General features: G+C 39.3%; 2 protein-coding genes across 2 annotated transcripts in view; one reads left to right on the top strand and one right to left on the bottom strand.

Moving 5' to 3' along the window:
- Positions 1-18,439, bottom strand: part of AGXT2 (alanine--glyoxylate aminotransferase 2) — a 66,982-nt gene that overhangs the window by 8,402 nt on the left and 40,141 nt on the right. The gene's annotated exons all lie outside the window — the stretch shown is intronic.
- The window catches only part of DNAJC21 (DnaJ heat shock protein family (Hsp40) member C21), a 21,398-nt gene extending 2,959 nt beyond the window's left edge, over positions 1-18,439 (top strand). The window contains exons 3-12 of the mRNA XM_075932576.2: positions 311-434; positions 2,688-2,810; positions 6,474-6,778; positions 8,168-8,322; positions 8,693-8,780; positions 9,087-9,245; positions 9,942-9,981; positions 11,625-11,818; positions 16,080-16,146; positions 17,957-18,439. Of these exons, the coding sequence (XP_075788691.2) occupies positions 311-434; positions 2,688-2,810; positions 6,474-6,778; positions 8,168-8,322; positions 8,693-8,780; positions 9,087-9,245; positions 9,942-9,981; positions 11,625-11,818; positions 16,080-16,146; positions 17,957-18,124 (1,423 nt within the window). The 3' untranslated portion in view covers positions 18,125-18,439. The remainder of the gene's footprint in view (positions 1-310; positions 435-2,687; positions 2,811-6,473; positions 6,779-8,167; positions 8,323-8,692; positions 8,781-9,086; positions 9,246-9,941; positions 9,982-11,624; positions 11,819-16,079; positions 16,147-17,956) is intronic.

The following is an 18,439-nucleotide window of genomic DNA, read 5'->3' as shown; positions in this document are numbered from 1 at the left end:
TAGTGGTGTCCTTTCTCCCCACTTTGGATAATAGTGAGTTGCTGGCTTCATAAGTTTAGCTTTCTCAGGAAGCATATTTTTGCTTTTTCACATATTAGAGGGACAAATGGCAGGTATATCAGCATAAAAATGAGGAGTGCTTGAAGAAGGTGTTCAGATATCTACATATCTTGTAATACACATTCATGGAATTCTCAAGGAACGTGTTAGAAGATCTTTCCAAGAAAAACTGGAAGGTCCACACTGCCTTGGGTTTTCATTTCAGTGGTTGTTTTCAGTTTTATGTGTGCTTGATGCTATTTTCTGCTAGGTATGATAACCACAGAGAAGCTCTACTGAAAGGAAGGGTTAACGGAGAGTACCAAGATGATAGTTTGGATCTGCTGCGCTACTTTACTGTTAGCTGTTACTCTGGATATGGGGATGATGAAGAGGTAATGAACTGACTCCCTAATAAGTTAAGTTAAAACTTCTAAGAAAAGTGATGGAATTAAATTAGTGTATTGGTATACCATTCTTAAAATTAGTGAATGTAAATCGAAAAATCTTTATAACAATCTATATTTTTTTAAAATGGGGGAGGGGAAGCAAAACATACCCTGGATATTTAGTCAGTTTAAAATATCCCCTTAATCAAAAATGCCTTAAAACTGTATAGAAACACTTTTCATGTACCGTATATACTCGAGTATAAGCTGAGTTTTTCAGCACATTTTTTGTGCTGAAAAATGCCCCCCTCGGCTTATACTCGAGTCGGCCTCCTGCTCGCGGGCGGGCTCAGCGTGTCTCTGCCGCTGGCTGGGTCTAGCCGCGTGAGCCCGGAGCTCCGGCCCCGGTAACTGAGGCGCTCGGGGCGGGGGGCGCTGCCGGGAGCGGGCTGGGCTCCGTGTGTCGGGGGCCGTCGCTGCACGGGGCGCTCGGAGCCTCTGCCGGCCGCTTGGGTTGCGGGTGTGCCCGCAGGTGCTGCTCGGAGCCAGCGGCCTTGCCCCGGGGCCGCCGGCAGGGAGGCTCGGGGAGCAGCCGAGAGGGGCTCTGGCCTGGGAAAAGTCCGGGCGGGGGCGGCGGGGGCTGAGCTGGTTGGGCCGAGTGTCCGAGCGTCTGTTCCTGTGTGTGACTGGTGCTGGCGCTGGGCGCTTTCTTGCAGGCGGCCCTTCAGGGGCTCATTGGATTGGTGGGAGGACTTTGAGCGGGAGTTACGGTATTTTTGATACCATATTGTTTTTGTTGACCCCCTTTTCCACTTACAGAGCTAGGTTATTGTTTTTCTTTGAAATAAATATTCATGTAATTTTATTGGTATCTATCTTCATTTTTTACATTTACCAGTAGCTGCCTCATTTCCTACCCTAGGCTTATACTCGAGTCAATATTTTTTCCCAGTTCTTTGTGGTAAAATTAGGTGCCTCGGCTTATATTCGGGTCGGCTTATACTTGAGTATATATGGTACATAATATATTCCCAGGCACAATTTTCACCGTGGAGTTTTTTGCTAAAATGTTTCACAAGTTGGAATGCTTTAGAATATAAAATGCAACACTATGACAGAGCTCTCAGGTATGCACTCGTTGCCATTTAAATTCCAGGTGGAGTTTAAGGTGTTGATGTAAATAGGCCAAAATGGTTTGGAATATGCTTGCCTGAGAGATTGTCCCTCTCCTTGTGATACTGCCATAGCTGCAAGGAGATGGAACATCTTTAACTTATAATAGTGGAGCTCTTGGTAAGCTGGTCCCAGGAATTCTCTCCTGCCTTAGTCCAACACAGCCTACATTTGCTGATGTTCAAGGCTTGTGTATTATTTCCCTTACCATGGAGAAGTTTTGTCTGTGCCTGCTATGGGTCAGCTCCCTGACTCAGCTGGCCAAAGGGCAACATGGGTCTTCCCTTTCAGACTTTCTGAAGATCTGCTATTTTTTTACATAAATGAGAGAGGCACATACTCCAGCCCGCCCCCTTCACCCGCCTCCAAGAACAGGTCGAACCTCTGTAGTCCAGAACTCTTGGTCTGGAAACATCCCTCATCTAGAATGATTTTAGTTAGTTGGATGTCCATTTTTCATGGGTGTGGCCAAGTTTCCTGTGGTCCCATAAAGTTTGTTCACAGCCACCAGTCCTAGCTCTCAGTGTTTAGTGATGCTGTTTAGCTCTAATTTACCCCTAAATGTCCTCCAACAGCCCAGTAAGCAGTGAAAGTGTTGGTAATACTGACAGACACTGTTGACCTCCCATGGTCCAGAAATTTCTCTTGTTCAGAGCCGGTCAGTTCCCGAGGGTGCCAGACTACAGAGGTTCAACCTATATCTTCCTGGACTGTCCAACCCCTGCTCTGGTGAATGTTTAGAGTGTTCACATATCTGCTGCTACTCTTACAGAAGCAGTACACCATAGATCCTAGTTATAGCTCAAGTCACTGCTTCATTTAATTCACAGTAGTTAGATATATCTATAGGGAAAACAAATGCAAGTTTATTTAACACAGTATACAGGTTTTACTGGGCTACAATGATTTTTTTTGTTTTTAACAAAATTGAAAGGGCTTCTAGAAGCTGGCATAATCACTTGATTTTGGAATACAAAGTCTTCGTTTTGACTTAAAACTGTTAATGTAGAATTTAAATAATGATCTTTCTTAATTCTTAAATTGCATAGGCATACAATTCTTTAGTAATGGTGATGTGTATTTCAGGGGTTCTTTGCAGTCTATCGCCAAGTTTTTGAAAATATTGCAAAGGAAGAGGTGGAATATATATCTCAGGAAGATATGGAAGAATTTCCTACTTTTGGATATTCTCAAAGCGACTATGATGAGGTAAGAAATATGATGTTTGGAAGTCTAACTTTTTACTCCATAATATATCTCTAGGACTTGGGGCTTAATCGATGTCCCATTGAAATCAGAGGAAAGACTCCCACTGACGTTGAGAGTCGAATCTATCCCAATATATACATAGTCATTCCTGCCCAACCAAAAGCTGTTATTTAATGCCTTGTGTATACTTAAACATTTCACCACTTTACCTACATTAACATAATGTCAAAAATTCTAGCATAGGTGCTGTTATACTAGCATAAAAGTGCTTATATAGTTTATCCAGTTTAAAGAAGAAAATAGAATACACTGGTATAAAGAAAGGATGTTAAGTAGCGTATAGTTGTCTAATTTAATAGTCAATTGGGTGGCCCTGCTGCTTTGAAATGCTGTGAGGAGCCCAGCGTCGGGCTCCTTGTGGCATTTCAAAGCAGTAGCACCACTTGGAGCCTGAGATCAGCTGGGGACTTCCCAGCTGACCCTGGGATCTGTGCAGCGCTACTGCTTTGAAGTACCCTTCTTCCCCTCCCCCACATCTGAGAGCCAGCAATGGGGGAGGAAGTGACTAGTTGACTATCCTGTCGACTGTCCAATGAGCATTTGCTTATTGGACAGTCAACTAGTCCTTAACAACCCTAGTCTAAAGCACCATATAGTGCAGTGGTTACCCACCAGTAAATCGGGTGGATCTTAGAACCTTTGATAGGTGATCCTGATAGGTGTGGCTGGCACTTCATCTTCCCCACTCAACACTGTCATGCTGCTCCTGCCTTCTGCTTTGGAGATGCCCCTCATCCGTGGGAGCCTGCTGCTTGCTATGCAGGGCATGAGAAGAAGAGGAAGGGGGGTGCTAATGTCAGGGTGCCCTTCCTTCCACCCTGTACCTCATCTCCACAGAGCAGAGGAGATCAGGGATGGGGAGAATTTGCTTGCTGCTTTTGGGAGTGATGCAAGGCCAACTTAGGGGTGAGCCTACATTAGCCCCTTACACCACTACCCAGAAGCCACCTGTGGTAAGTGGTGCCCAGCTGAAGCCAGCATTCTGAACCCGGGCCCCTATCCTGAAACCCTCCTGCATCCCAGACCCTTGGCTCCAGCCTGATAAAAGTGAATGAGGATAGGGGAGGGCGGATGGAGTGAGCAGCAGCAGGGCCTTGCAGAAGGAGGTGGGGTGGGGCAAGGGGGTTTGGGGTAGATCCTGGGTTGCACTTAAATTCAAAAAATGATCTCGTGCTTAAAAGATTGGAGACCATTGATATAGTGACAAAACTGTTTTAAAAAGATTACACCCATTACTAGTATAGCAGTAAAATTTAAAGTGCAGACCAGGTCTAAGAAATAAAAGGATTTAATTCTTGATGTCTAATTGAAACCACCCTTGCCAACATTCTGAAGTGTTACATGTTACAACAAGGAATACCTGAAAATCTGGTAACTACAGTATTTTATTTAACAACACAAATAGAGTCTCTTATGTAATTTTTCTTTAACTACAGTTACAAAAGTAGAACTTGACTGTGTAAAACAAAATACCCAAGAGACCCTGTGACTTCTGCTGAAAACTCTTCTGCTATCTAAGCCTTTTCATGGTGATGCCATTCTCCCTATTCCTCCCCCCTTCTCCACCACACTTATACTTCCATGATACCATCTACACTCATCGCTGCTCTGTTCAGTCATTTCTCACTTCTTGTCCAGAGACTGGTCCTTTCATTCTGTCATGCCAGCAATCTAACAACTGAATATCTCTCTTGTTAACTTTTACCAAAACTTACTAACATACTTGCTGTCTTCAATCAGTAAGCTGACAGTCCGCTTTCTATATTGGCATTTAAGAGGATCATTCCTAAATATATGTTCTAGTGTGTTCCTTCTTGCTCTCACCTCTTTATAATACTTTCTGGTGTGATTATTGCTCCTAAATTTAATTTATATTATACTCTTAATCAGCTGTGTATATTAATGTTCCTTCTGGCATCTTCAGAGAGACATTTACTCTAAATTGTTTAAGGTGTGATCAAATTCCTAACTCAGACTATTATATCAAATTATTTGACAGTCAGCAGAAGTTGGATACAAACTGTTACAGACTGGATTGTGATAAGGGGCCTTCAAGGCTGCAAGTAAAGTTATGAGTTGGCATAATGAGATAAAATTATAGAAATGGGAGGAAATGTTTATGGGTGGAATCACCAGAATGTTTTGATGGAATGAGGTTGACACATGATCTTCGACCTTTGTTTCTCTGGGTTCACTAAATGAAAGCCCTTGATTAAAAGCCCTGAGTTAAAGTGAACAATTTTTAAATTGACTGACAATTCCACCATTTCCAGGAATCCTGAGTCCACTGTGGCATTGTTTGGCCTTCATCATCCTGATCCCAAAAGGCTTTCTGATCAGACTGGGCCATAGAGATGGAACCAGATGACATGCTGCTTTCAGCAGCTTTGGCTAAAGCTGGAGTGAACCTTGAGTTCCTGCCATTGTCATTTTCCACCTTATTTCTCCTCTCTTGTATACCTCTCTAACTTTAGTTTTATAAGAATTGGACTTAAGTGCAGCCTTGGCTACCTTTTTCTACACTGCTGTGAACAAGCAAGCAATCTTTTGAACAACCCAAACCTGGTATGAATTTGGATAGGTCTCAAGAGTGGCTAAATGTGGATAGGTCTCGAGTGGCTAAATAAGACCATATGCTCAGGTCTGTTTCTCCATCAGGAAGGTTGCAAGTGAAAATCGGTACCAGAGACAAGCTTTCTCTCTACATTATTTGCTATTATTTTCTATCTCTGTGTGCACCTTTCCTCTTAAAGAAGAAACTTACATCAGTCTTCTAACATCAGCAGCAATTCAAGATCTTTACAACTAACTTTAACCTAACTTCTTGTTACCTCCAGAAAGGGTAGTGAATGCTATCTAAAACTGTCAAGTGGGGCTTTTCTCTGTAAATAACTATGGAGGAAAAATAAATGTGGGCTGTTGCTACAATAAAAGGCTTAATAATTTTAATTTGAGATGCTTCAGCTCTTTAGGTTTTTTCCATTGCCTTAACAAATGGTGAAAGACTTATGTTTTTTAAAAATCGTAGTTATTACAGTGGAAGTTGCCAGCAGTATTTTGACAAGAAAACCTGGATGAGTTTGACTGGTTAATATTGTAACAGTGAAGAGGGGTTTCACTACCATCTTATCCCTTGTTAGGCCAAAGACCTACCCCCTTCCTGATGCCACAGGCCAATGCCAGCTTTTTTAGCTAACTTGGCGTGAATTTGGCTTCACTGAAATTTTAAACCTTTTTCCACATAGTAAGAAATATTTTGGACTTCTCTAAGACACTCGGTTTATGACCATATGACATCTTGATTTAAAAACTTGCATATAGAACTATCAGTGGAACAGTTTACCATGGCAGCTGGTGGATTCAGCACTGCTTAGAATCTTTAAAATTAGATATCATTCTAACGGACATCTTTAGTTCAGATCCTGAAGAAAAAATTCTGCGTGTGTGTGTGTGTGTATATATATATATAGGAAGTCAAATGAGATCATTATGGGAGTCCCTGCTGGCTTTGAAGTCTGTATATCTATGACAATCTAATAGTCTTTGGTTACTTTTATTCAGTTTAATGTCTTACAACTTTTGCCAATTCCCTTTTTTCAATAGGTAGTCCATCCTTTTTATGCATACTGGCAGAGTTTCTGTACTCAAAAGAATTTTGCTTGGAAAGAGGAGTATGACACACGGCAGGCATCAAACCGCTGGGAGAAACGAGCTATGGAAAAAGAAAACAAGAAAACTAGAGACAAAGCAAAAAAGGAGAGAAATGAACTGGTTCGTCAGCTAGTGGCTTTTATACGTAAAAGAGATAAGAGAGTACAGGCACACAGAAAACTCATAGAAGAACAGAATGCAGAAAAGGCTAGGAAAGCAGAGGAGCTCCGAAGGCAACAGAAGCTCAAACAAGCTAAGTATGTAAATATTGAAGGAAGCATTTTTTTAAGTTGAGAAATAATCATAGGAGATTCGTATGGAGTCCTGCTTTACCATCAGCAGCTTCCATTGTTTTAAGGAGTAAATTTTGGGATTTCTAACATCTGTCCTTAACACTGAGTTGCTGATGGTGGAGACAACCCTTCTGGTACTCAACATCTTGAGTAGTAAAGAAATATGAAATAAGTGTTAAGAATCAGTATTATATTGTTGCCAGTCTTCGGTGCCAGATAATCAAAAAGACAGAGGAGATAGCATGTTGGCAGAAGGCTCCTGAAGATGAGAAGTGGGTAGTGGATTTCCTTTACTGAAGGAGATCTGTTGTTCCTTTATCACTGCGGGGACGGGGCATTCTGTATCCCTCATTGCGCTGGTGATTAAATGCTTTCATCTGTTTGATTAATATTTGTGACCATTTTCTTTGGGTGTGTGTCTTGTCCCTTTTTATTAATCTAGTCTAGATTCAGTGATTTGCATGGGACGGTACTTTAAGACTACTCAACAGCTATATTTTCCCAACTGCTTGGTAGTGTTATTTTTGACAGCTTTGCTAGCTAACTTACCGTCATGTCAAGAATATCATATGATATAAACTTCATACCTCAATTTATTTCTTAAACTTTGGGAACATTTTAGAACATAGTAAATTTTGCTAAGGAAACAATGTACAGGATTGATCAATGGTTGATTTAACTTGAGTTGCTTATTTGGTAATAGTCATACCTCTGACAGGGAGGAGTTTATTAGCATTTGATGATTCCTATCAACTTGGAATGTTTGCACATTAGCTATAATTTTTGAAATTCTCTCTCTGGATTGCACTCTCAAAGTGCAAAATACATTGTTTATAGTTTAAGAATGAATTAGGGGCATGGCACTGTAAACACAATATATTCTTGGCACAAAGCCTGTCTTGGAGGAGGAGGAAGAAACTTAAATGTGTAACCACTCTTTTTTTTGCCAGTAGATCCATAGGCTCATTTTCATTGTTTCTGGAAGTTTTTAATAGAGTGCATTTTTTCCATTGAAGATAATGAAGCCAATGTGGCATGTTCATTGTGGGCAAAAAGCTTGAAAACTGAGTGCAGGAGGTAATTGGAGTGAAAATCTGAATAGCTGAAGTACAATCGTTGAAGAGTAATTGTGCGGTGGTTATATAAATCAGACATTCAAACCTACCTGCTCAGTTTTCCAATCCCTGCAAAGAAATATTAGTTACTAGTATGTGTTAGATTTGGTTGAGACAAGACAACAATGGGGTTTCCTTCTTTTTAAATAAGTTAACATAACAAAATAATGATCCTTAAATAAAACACAGTTACCACTAAATTCTCGGAAATATAATAAGTTGTTATATTCTGTTAAAGGCTTGGTGAGCAATATAAAGAGCAAAGCTGGATAACTATGTCTGATCTAGAGAGAGAATTGCAACAGATGGAAGCACAATATGAAAAGGAATTTGGAGATGGATCTGATGATGAAGAGGAAAGAGAGGAACAAGAGTCAAGAGAAGGAATGGATGGTAAGGGTTAATGTATTTTTTTATTTGATAGTTATGAAAAGACTTTGCAGTTGCTCCATATTTGTACATACATAACCATACAGCAGCATTCAAATTCTCCACATTTAAGTCTGAATTCCCTGCTGGTATATACCATTCACTTTGATAGTTCTGTCCTCCTTTTAAACACTTATCTTCGCGTTAATAATGCATGCTTATTTGTGATTGTGTGAAGAAAAGAACAGATTATATAACAAGAGAGTTCTTATCACTGTGCATACTTTAGAATTACTAAAGGGCTTGAATGGGCATTGTTGAAAGCATGATGTGGTTTTAATTGCTAAGTATCTCCTTAGAATCACTGTCAGTTTCCTTCCTCTTCCCTTTTCAGATAAACAGAGTGATGAAGCTGAAGATGTTGAATTTTATGATGACTTGTACTGCCCTGCTTGTGACAAAACTTTAAAGACTGAGAAAGCGTAAGTTTTATTTCTTTGAAAAATTTGGAGACTTTCACATTCACTTAGGTTATCTGGGAACTAAAGTTCACTTTAAATCAATTAGTTGTAATGTTATTTGGGCATCCATGCCCCCCAGTCTCTGAAAGGCTCAGACTTTTTCTTTCATTCATTTTTCATTGGTATTGGAATTTCTTACTCTGAACATTGAAAAGAATTAACCATTGTCATTGGTCAGAGACCATTAAGCAAATTTTGCTTAATTTACATATAAAGTAACAATTGCTCTTGACTCCAATGCTAGTAATTATCTACTGCTCTTCATAGAATGAAGAACCATGAAAAGTCAAAGAAACACAGAGAGATGGTAGCACTGTTACGGCAACAGCTGGAGGAGGAGGAAGAGGAATTCTCTGTATCTACAGATGACAAAAATGCAGTACACACCAAAGAAGATGAAGAAATAGAAGAAACACCCAAACAAAAGTACTTTAAAACAGATTGCTTACATTTACTGTAGCATTGATTTATAAGCAGGCTACATAATATGGTGGTCTTAATGAGACTGAAAAAAGACTCTGGTATAGGCTTATGATCACATCAGGACTCATTTAATTGTATTGAACAAGATGTTAAAATATCTCTTTACATCAAAATCCCAACAAAAAAGTAGATTTTTAATATCTGTGGAATAAACTGTTATCTTCTGGCTTTATAGATAGTAAATATCAAGGCAAAGCGAAGATGTTAATATTTTAAAGCAGGAGATCTTGTAACAGGCTAAGTCTTTGTTGTGTAGGTACAGCACTTTCCGCCAGGTATCATGACTAGCCTAGAAAACTTGTTTGTTTTTTCAGTTAATCAGAAGCTAGCTTATGCAGTATAAAGCATATTTTTAAAAGCTGTACTGTGCTTATGATTAAGCTGGTTTCTGAATGGCTAAAGTTTAATGTCCTGTCATTAAGGATCATGGTTTTCAGATTCCGTTTGAGCAGAACATCTCCAGAGATATCACTAACTACCATAAACAGCACACAAAACAGCTGGGGGGGGGCTGGGGGGGGGAGAGGGAGAGAGGTTGTATTTGTGACACAATTGAGATCAACACTGCCTTTTAACCTTTGTGTAATTGCCAATATTCTATCTAAAAATGCATTCAACTGTTCATCTTTATCTTTACAGATTCTCCAAGAAAAAGAAAAAGAAACATAAAACCATGATGGTATGGAGTTTCTACAAAATCTGTGACTGTATTGAAAATTTAAGGAAACTGAGACTTGGGAAGCTATTTATTTGGTCTTCTGACCTAGCTTTCTAGTATTCTAAAAAAAATGAGGGAACTAGGAATGCTAGAGATTACACCAATTAACTCGTTGTAATAAATATTTCTCAGTGAATCCACTGTTCTCAAAGACTATGAATCCATATGTTTTAGCTTAGGTCCTTGTATAACCCTCATTATTGTAGTATTTGAGCACTTCTCAGTCTTTTGTGCATTTATCCGAACACCCCACATATGAGTTAGCTACATTTGCCAGATAGCTTCACTGTGCCTCAGTTTTTGAAGTGGCTTTCCCATGGGAACTAAACTTGAATGTCCTAATCCTAGCCTATTGCCATAACCAGACAGTCCTTTCTTTCAGCTAGAACGGGTTGCTGGCTTCCATTAAGGAAACCATTGTAGGCATAGTCCTCAAAAATCCACCACTTGACTCTAAGGGTACGTCTAGACTACATGCCTCTGTCACCAGAGGCATGTAGATTAGGCTACCTGACATAGTAAAATGAAGCGGCGATTTAAATAATCGCCGCTTCATTTAAATTTACATGGCTGCCGTGCTGAGCTGACAAACAGCTGATCAGCTGTTTGTCGGCTCAGCGCGATAGTCTGGACGCGCGGGTGTCAACATCAAAGGTATTTGACGACCACCCAGGTAAACCTCCTGGGACTTTTGTCGACAAAACTATACCTGCGTCTACACTACTGCTGAGTTCTGTCGACATAACGTCGACAGAACTCAGCAGTTTTGTCGACGCTGGTAAACCTCATTTTACGAGGCATAACGCCTTCTGTCGACAGAAGGTGTTATTGCATATAGGGTTGAGTCTAGACTTGCTTTGTCAACAGAACTGAATGTAGTCTAGACGCTCTTTGTTGACAGAAGCTTTGTCGACAGTATCTGTCGACAAAACTTCTGTCGACAAAACCCTGTAGTCTAGACGTACCCTTAGTAAGGTACTTTTGTCTGAGTTTGCTAAAGTAACTATTCTATTGATTCTCCTTATCTTGTCTCCCAGCACCCCATTTCTACCCAACACAATTCTAATTGTTGTTTAGAAGATTGAGAGAATCCATTATCTGGTTGCCTCAGATCTTTGACCCTTGTTAATCTGTATAACATGCTTTGGCTGAACTTTTCCTGAAGTGAACACCTGTCATGGAAAATTTCATCCCATACATTTAAAATTGGCAGTCATAAGCAACTGAAAACAGGATCTTTTAATTGGGGAGTGTTGTAATAGGGCTAATAAAAATTGCAAGATAAAAGTGTTATCTAATCCTCTCTTTTCAATTCCTTAATGGCTAGGGGTTCTTGGAAATTCTGAGCTGTGACTTATACTTTTGATAAATACTCTTTGGCTCTCTCCTCTTCTCTTCATCACAGGCTGAGTCTTTCTCAAAATTCCACAGACAAACTTCAATTCTCTTAACCTCACTGCATCTCACATAAAATATCAGTGTAAAAGTAGACAAGGTAGATTTCATTGTGACCAATTGTTTAATTGGTAAATCTGCAATTACTGCACATATAGTTACCAACTAATTATCTGAAAGCAATAAATACATTTTTCTTCTTTGGATAGACTTATGAAGACTCTTTGAGCAATAAAAGTGCAGACGATAGTATACTTGAACAAAAAGAAGCTGACACTGTGGACCAGGACAACAGCATAACAGAAGAAATGGAAAATGTTGGCCAAAGCAATACTGCTTGTGATAAAGCAAGTACTGCAGAAGTTGTAGATCAAGTTAATGAACCAAAAAGTGAAGCAAAAAGGTAACAGCATTACTTTGATGACTTGTAATGAATAACAATTTACACTGTTACATACTTTAATTTAATAATCCATTTTTTTAAAGACTGAATTTCTTTACATCATTGAAAATGAGTTTTATAAGAGTAAAACTGATATGTTAGACTTAGGTCTTAGATTGGCAGTTTCTTTAGATTGCAAATAACCCACTCTTAAAAAAACAATATCCAGAGAGATCATCTTGTTACAAATATGATGATTTTATAAATAATATTGCTTTGCTGTTAAAAATTGGATTTTATAATGATTTACAGAGGACATTGGCAGCGGCACAAATGGGAGTTAAGCACTTAACTAATGTTTGTGCTTTTAAAAACCTCATTCTGTTAACTCTATCAACTTGATGAATGGTTCTGGATCAACTTGATGAATGGTTCTGGGCATTAATTATAATACATAGCTATCCCAAAAGCCATCACAATAGGGCAATAGTTCTCAGACTTTCCAAACTACTGTCAGAAATCTGATTTGTGTTACACGCCCCTCCCCCCATTTCACCTCCCTTAAAAACCACTTGTTTACAAAATCAGACACAAAAATACGAGTGTCACAGAATGCTGTGACTAAATAGGGTTGCCAGGTGTCCGGTTTTGAATCGGACAGTCGGTATTTGAGCTTTCTGTCTGGTATTTTCTAATCAAGTTTTATTATTATCATGAGTATCGGGCCAGCCCCATTCCCTGCTGGTCGGTTTGCCCTCCTGGCCAGCCCTGCTCCCTGCCAGCCTGTGCCCGTCTCCCCCCTTCCCCACATATCCCGTTCTGAGATCACATGTGTGGAGGGAGCAGAAGATTAGCTGGGGCTGAGTGAGAGCTACAGAGGGATACAGCAGCTTTGTAAAGAGGTTCCACTTTTGGTAAAGTCCTGTTGAAGTTTGTTAGTACCTTGCTTACATGATACAACAGTAGGCAACCCCGGTTCTCCTCCTAGCCACCATGGAAGGCCGAGCTGAAGTTGCAGCTGTGCCGCCCTGGGCACCTTCTCCCTCCCCTGGCTGCACCAGCCTGGGCCCCTTCTCCCAGCCGCCTCAAGCTGTGCCAGCCCGGGCCCCTTTTCCCTCTACCCCTGCCCTGGCTGCACCAACTTAGGCCCATTCTCTCTCCCATCCTCACTGGACTAGAGGGGTTCAACCTGTAGTGCTCTTTATGTAGTCTGTTGTAAAACTAGGCTGAGTTGTAAAACTAAATGAGTTGATCTTCCCCTGGAAGATGTGTGTCCATGAACCCTGGGTTGAGAACCATTGCAATAGGAAGTAATTTTGTTTATACTGAAGTACTCATTTTTTTTATTTCTATTGTAAAATTAGAACTCTGTTTATGGTCTTATTTTTTTTTTTGCTGGTGAAAGTGGAACAAAAGTTTTAAATGTTTAAAAAAACAAGCTGAGTGGGAAAAAATTACAAACATTTATACATTTCAAATAGTACACTGAGAAATAGTTTATCAATAGGAACTAGTTAATAAAGAACATAAGAATGGCCATACTGGATTGGCTCAGTGGTCCATCTGTTCCCGTACTGTCTTCTGACAATAACCAGTGCCAATTATTTCAGAATCAGGGGGAAAAGACAGTTATTGAGATTCTGACCCCTTTTGTCCAGTACCAGTTTTGGCAGTCAGAGGCTTAGGATACCAGAACATGGGGTTTCATCACTGACTATATTGGCTAATAACCATTGATGGATCTATTAGCCATGACGTTACCTAATTATTTTTAATCCAATTATACTTTTGGCCATAAGTTTCATTATCGACTGCTATTGAAGAAGTACTACCTTTTATTTTAAATCTTCTGCCTATTAATATAATTGGGTGACCCTGGCTCTTATGTGAAGGGGTAAATAACACTTCCATATTCACTTTCTCAACACAATTCATAATTTTGTAGACCTGCTATATCCTGCCTTACTCATCTTTTTCTAAAATGAGCAGCCTCCATCTTAATCTGTCATCTTATGGAAGCTGTTCATACCTCTAACCATTTTTGCCTCCCTTTTTCTGTACTTTTTCCAGTTCTAATACATCATTTTTTGAGATGGGGTGACCAAAACAGCACAGAGTCTTGAACATGTGGGAGCCAGTGGCATTATATATTTCTATAATTCTGTTTCCTAACAGTGCCTAACATTGTCAGCTTTTTTGACTGCTGCTGCACATTGAGCTAATGTTTTCAGAGAATTATCCATTTTTCCTCCCTCCCCAAGATCTTTCTTGAATTGTAACAACTGATTTAGACCTCATCACTTTATGGATATAGTTGGGATTATGTTTTTCAGTGTGCATTACTTTACATTTATCAGTGCTCAACTTCATCTACCTTTTTATCATCCAGTGTAGTGAGGCGCCTTTGTAAGTCTTCCCATTCAGATTTGAATTTAACTGTCTTGACTAATTTTGTCACCTACAAACTTTGCCACCTCACTTAGCCCCTTTTCCAAATCATTTATTAATATGTTGAACAGCACAAATTGCAGTACAGAGCCTTGGGGGATCCCGTTTACATCCTTCCATTTTGAAAACTGGTCTTTTATTTCTACTCACTGTTTCCTATCTTTTAACCGGATACTGATCCATGAGGGAAACCCTTCTGCTTATCCCATGACTGCTTACTTTGCTTAAGTGTGTTTGGTTTTGTCAAGATAGCACCATTTTTGCCAGTTCTCATGACTAAGTATTGTGATGTACGGACACTTGCATGGAGAATTTTATACGAACAGTCACAAGCAGTGCAGTTTACAGTTTTTGTGAAGTGCTCCTTTTTACAATAAACCTGTAAATCACTGTGGATGTGCTTTTTTGCAAGAACTCAAACCAAAATAATGAAGGCAGCTTGTTTTCTCTGTGCAAGCTACTTCTAGCTTTCATGCATAACTCCAGCTTTTTCAGTGCTTTAACTGTTTAGATTTTTTTTAATACTAACAGTATTGTCATGGGGTAAAGTACATTATGTTCCCCTCCCCCCAAACACACTTGTTCTCCAAGGCTACCTACACTACAAGTTTTTGCGGCAGAAAATATACTAATGAGGAACTCATTAGTATAAGTCGCTATCTCATTTACATATTTTCTGCCAATCCATTTTTCACTAGGGGTTTTTGCACAAAAAGAAGCAGCGTGTGCAAAACCCTCTTTTTGCGCAAGATCCTTATGCCTCAAAAAAGGGGGTATACTGATCCACAGGAAAAATTTTCAAATCAACATAATGCACTTAAATAGTTAATGTATGCTGTTCTCCATTCTAACTGTAGCAGTCACCTCCATTAGAATAACTGCCCAAGGTTTGAGGGAAAAGTGAATCACACACAAAAATGGCTATACTGGGCCAGTCCATTAAGCCCTATATCCTGTATTCCCACAATGGCCAATGCTATGTATGGCAGAGGGAGTGAACAGAACAGGTAATCAAGTCATTCATTCCCTGTTACCTATTCCCAACTTCTGACAGATTCTAGGGACACCATTCCTACAACTATCCTCCATGAACTTATCTAGCTCCTTTTTGAATCCTGCTATTGTCTTGGATTTTACAACATCTTCTGTCAAGGAGTTCCACAGGTTGACCGTGCATTGTGTGAAGTAGTACTTCCTTTACTTTTAAAACCTGCTACCTGATAATTTAATTTGGCGCCCCCTAGTTCTTGTTAGTGAAGGAGTAAATAACTCTTGTTTATGCACTTTTTCTCACACTAGTCAAGATTGTATTACTTATTCCAATGCCAAAATTTCTTTTTTGTTGAGAGGAGGCAATCTCATCTGCATGCAGTATTCACGATGTAGATATACCATGGATTTATAGAGAGGCAACAAGGTTCTTATTTTCTCCCTTTCTTAATGATTCCTAATGTTTATTAAACAGAAATTAATAGTGAACCAAAAACTGAATTTAGGAAAGTATCTTCAACACTAGTTCGTGCAAAATACTTAAACAAAAAACCACTCTATAGGACCTGGTGTGAAGCTGCAAAGTTAGCAAATGTTTCCTTTCATTTCTGTGTTCAGGTAAATGCAGAGAGAGTTGAACATTTCATTATAGCAGCATTCATAGCTCCATTGTTCTCTGGTAATCTTTTCTTCAACCTATTTGTTTAAATATTGGCCTACTTAGGTTCCAGTCCCCATTGAAGTCACTGACATGGGGTTAAAAAGACTTAGTAATTAAACTATCAATCCTGCTGAGGGTACAATAAAGATAGACTGAAATGTTAAATTCCCTTCTTTTTTTCAGCAACCCTAAGCCTAAAGGAAAGAAAGCTAAGGATACAAAAAAACCTGTTAAGGTATCTCAAGAAACGGTATGTGGAAAGTATTTAAAACTACAGATTCTTATGGCTGGTAAAAACAATACCTTAAAAAATAAGACTTTGATCTGGTAGTTTTCCTGCTCCTGACACTTTCTTCAGTTCTTGAAAGCTGCTTTTGCATGTGTTTCTCACGTATTTGACCACAAGACACTTCTTGTTTATGCATGTTTACTAAAACCTAAGAAAATTGGCTACATTCTTTTCTTTGGAAAATTTTTTTTTTTTTTGTAATAAAACTATTTTATCTTAATTTAGAACAGTTTTGTACATACATTGATTTTGCACTTCTAGAGCCATCTACACTAATCTGTCTTCTGGTGTCTCTGGGTGTCTAGCTGTCAAATGAAAACAAAAAAAAAAGGCTGCTATCACAATGTTTATATACTGCCACGGACAGTGGGAATCCTTCGCCTGTAAGGTGTTCATGCAGTTGAGTTTAAAATAATGGCATGACTCTCTTATTAAACGTATGGAGGCAGTGGGGCTCTCAACAAGGGTGGGAGGGAGTAGCTGCCCTGGGGCCAGGCATTTAAAAAAGAGCCACCCTTTAAATTGCTGCCAGAGCCCTATGCAGTACTTTGTGGGTACCACAAAGGGCTAGCTGGGGAGGCCTGCTGCCCAAAGCCCCGCCTCTTTCAGGGGCATGAAATTGGGACCCCTCCCACTTGTTCAGAGGCCTGGCAAGTCTCTCTGTAGCCATGGTAGGCTGTTAGCTGATGCTTCTTATGAAACTATATTGTAGTAGCACTAAGTTGGAGCCCTATTGTATTTGGCAATGTACAAACAGTGACAGCAGTTCAATTTATATTATACACATACTGGTGAATATAGATTTCAGTTTATTAAAAATGTGTAAATAGCATTATATTTAACTTGGTGGTAACTGCTAGTAATCATCTCCTACTGTCATTCAACTTTAAGCATACATATTAGTCTTTTCTGTTAGTACAAAAAATTTAACATGGGGGAGAAACTTCAAATCTGAAATTTGTTTTAAAATGAAAGCCCAGGGAAAAAACAGTATGTGCATAGTTTTGTTGTAGGGAACACTGTTTAAAATTGTAGTGACAAGGAGTCCTATAGCGCCTCAGACTTAACAGCTGTATTGGTGCATAAGCTTTTGTGGGCAAAGACCTACTTCATCAGATGCATGTAGTGGAAATATCCAGAGGCAGGTATAAATATGCAGGCCAGAATCAGGCTAGAGATAACGAAGTTAATTCAGTCAAGGAGGATGAGGACCACTTCTAGCAGCTGAAACTTGCAGATGAAACCATCAGCTCAGGATTAAACAGACTGTAAATGGCTAGCTAACTACAAAAGCAGCTTCTCCTCTCTTGGTATTCGCACCTCCAGATCAGCTGCTAGAAGTAGGCCTCATCCTCCCTGACCGAATTAACTTTATCTCTAGCCTGATTCTGGCCTGGCATATTTATACCTGCCTCTGGATATTTCCACTACATGCATCTGATGAAGTGGGTCTTTGCCCACAAAAGCTTATGCGCCAATACATCTGTTAAGTCCATGAGGTGCTACAGGATTCCCTGTTGCTTTTGCAGATCTAGACTAACATGGCTACCCTGCTGCTACTTAAAATTGTAGAATTTCTTGCAGTTCCCTAATTTGGCACATAAGGAGAAGTGCTGAATAGAGCATATTTGCCATAGAATAGTTTTCTTATGTTTAAAAAGTTAACTTTTATTTTTAAACTGATTAATATGCAAGTAAAACAGTAAAATACTGTTATTGTTTCCACAGTACCTACTAACATGAAGCATTGTATTTTTTTTTCTCCAACCAGAATGAAGATGTTCCTATTCACTGTATAACCTGCAGTTGTGAATTTCAGTCCAGGAATAAACTATTTGAACACTTAAAGGCCACAGGCCATGCAAAAGCAATGCAAGCACCAGCTGCAAATGGTGCTGGGAGCAGCCGAAACAAAAAAGATAAACGTAAAAACAGATAGGACTTCTTGATTGTTTTAAACTGTCAGCTTTTGGATGCATAGGTGAAAACTCATAAAACCAAAGGACAGAAATCCTACAATCCAAATTAAATTGGAGCAGTTCTTGAGCCTACAGCAATTACATTGTGGCAAAACATTTTTATATTATACTTTTTTTTTTTTTTTTTACCAATACTTCATTAACAACTGAATTTCATCCTGCTCATTCCAGGGCCTTGAAAGTCTTGAAAAAAAAATTCTAAAAGCTGGTCATCCTAGATACCTGGTGGGACATGCAACTGTACAGAGGGAGGAAATAAATTATTTTAACACTTA

The sequence above is a fragment of the Pelodiscus sinensis genome, chromosome 6 (assembly GCF_052426305.1).
Source record: "Pelodiscus sinensis isolate ZL-2025 chromosome 6, ASM5242630v1, whole genome shotgun sequence".
In the NCBI taxonomy this organism is placed as follows: Eukaryota; Metazoa; Chordata; order Testudines; family Trionychidae; genus Pelodiscus; species Pelodiscus sinensis.
Note: the sequence above shows the minus strand (reverse complement) of the source record. Positions and strands in the feature narration are given on the sequence as shown.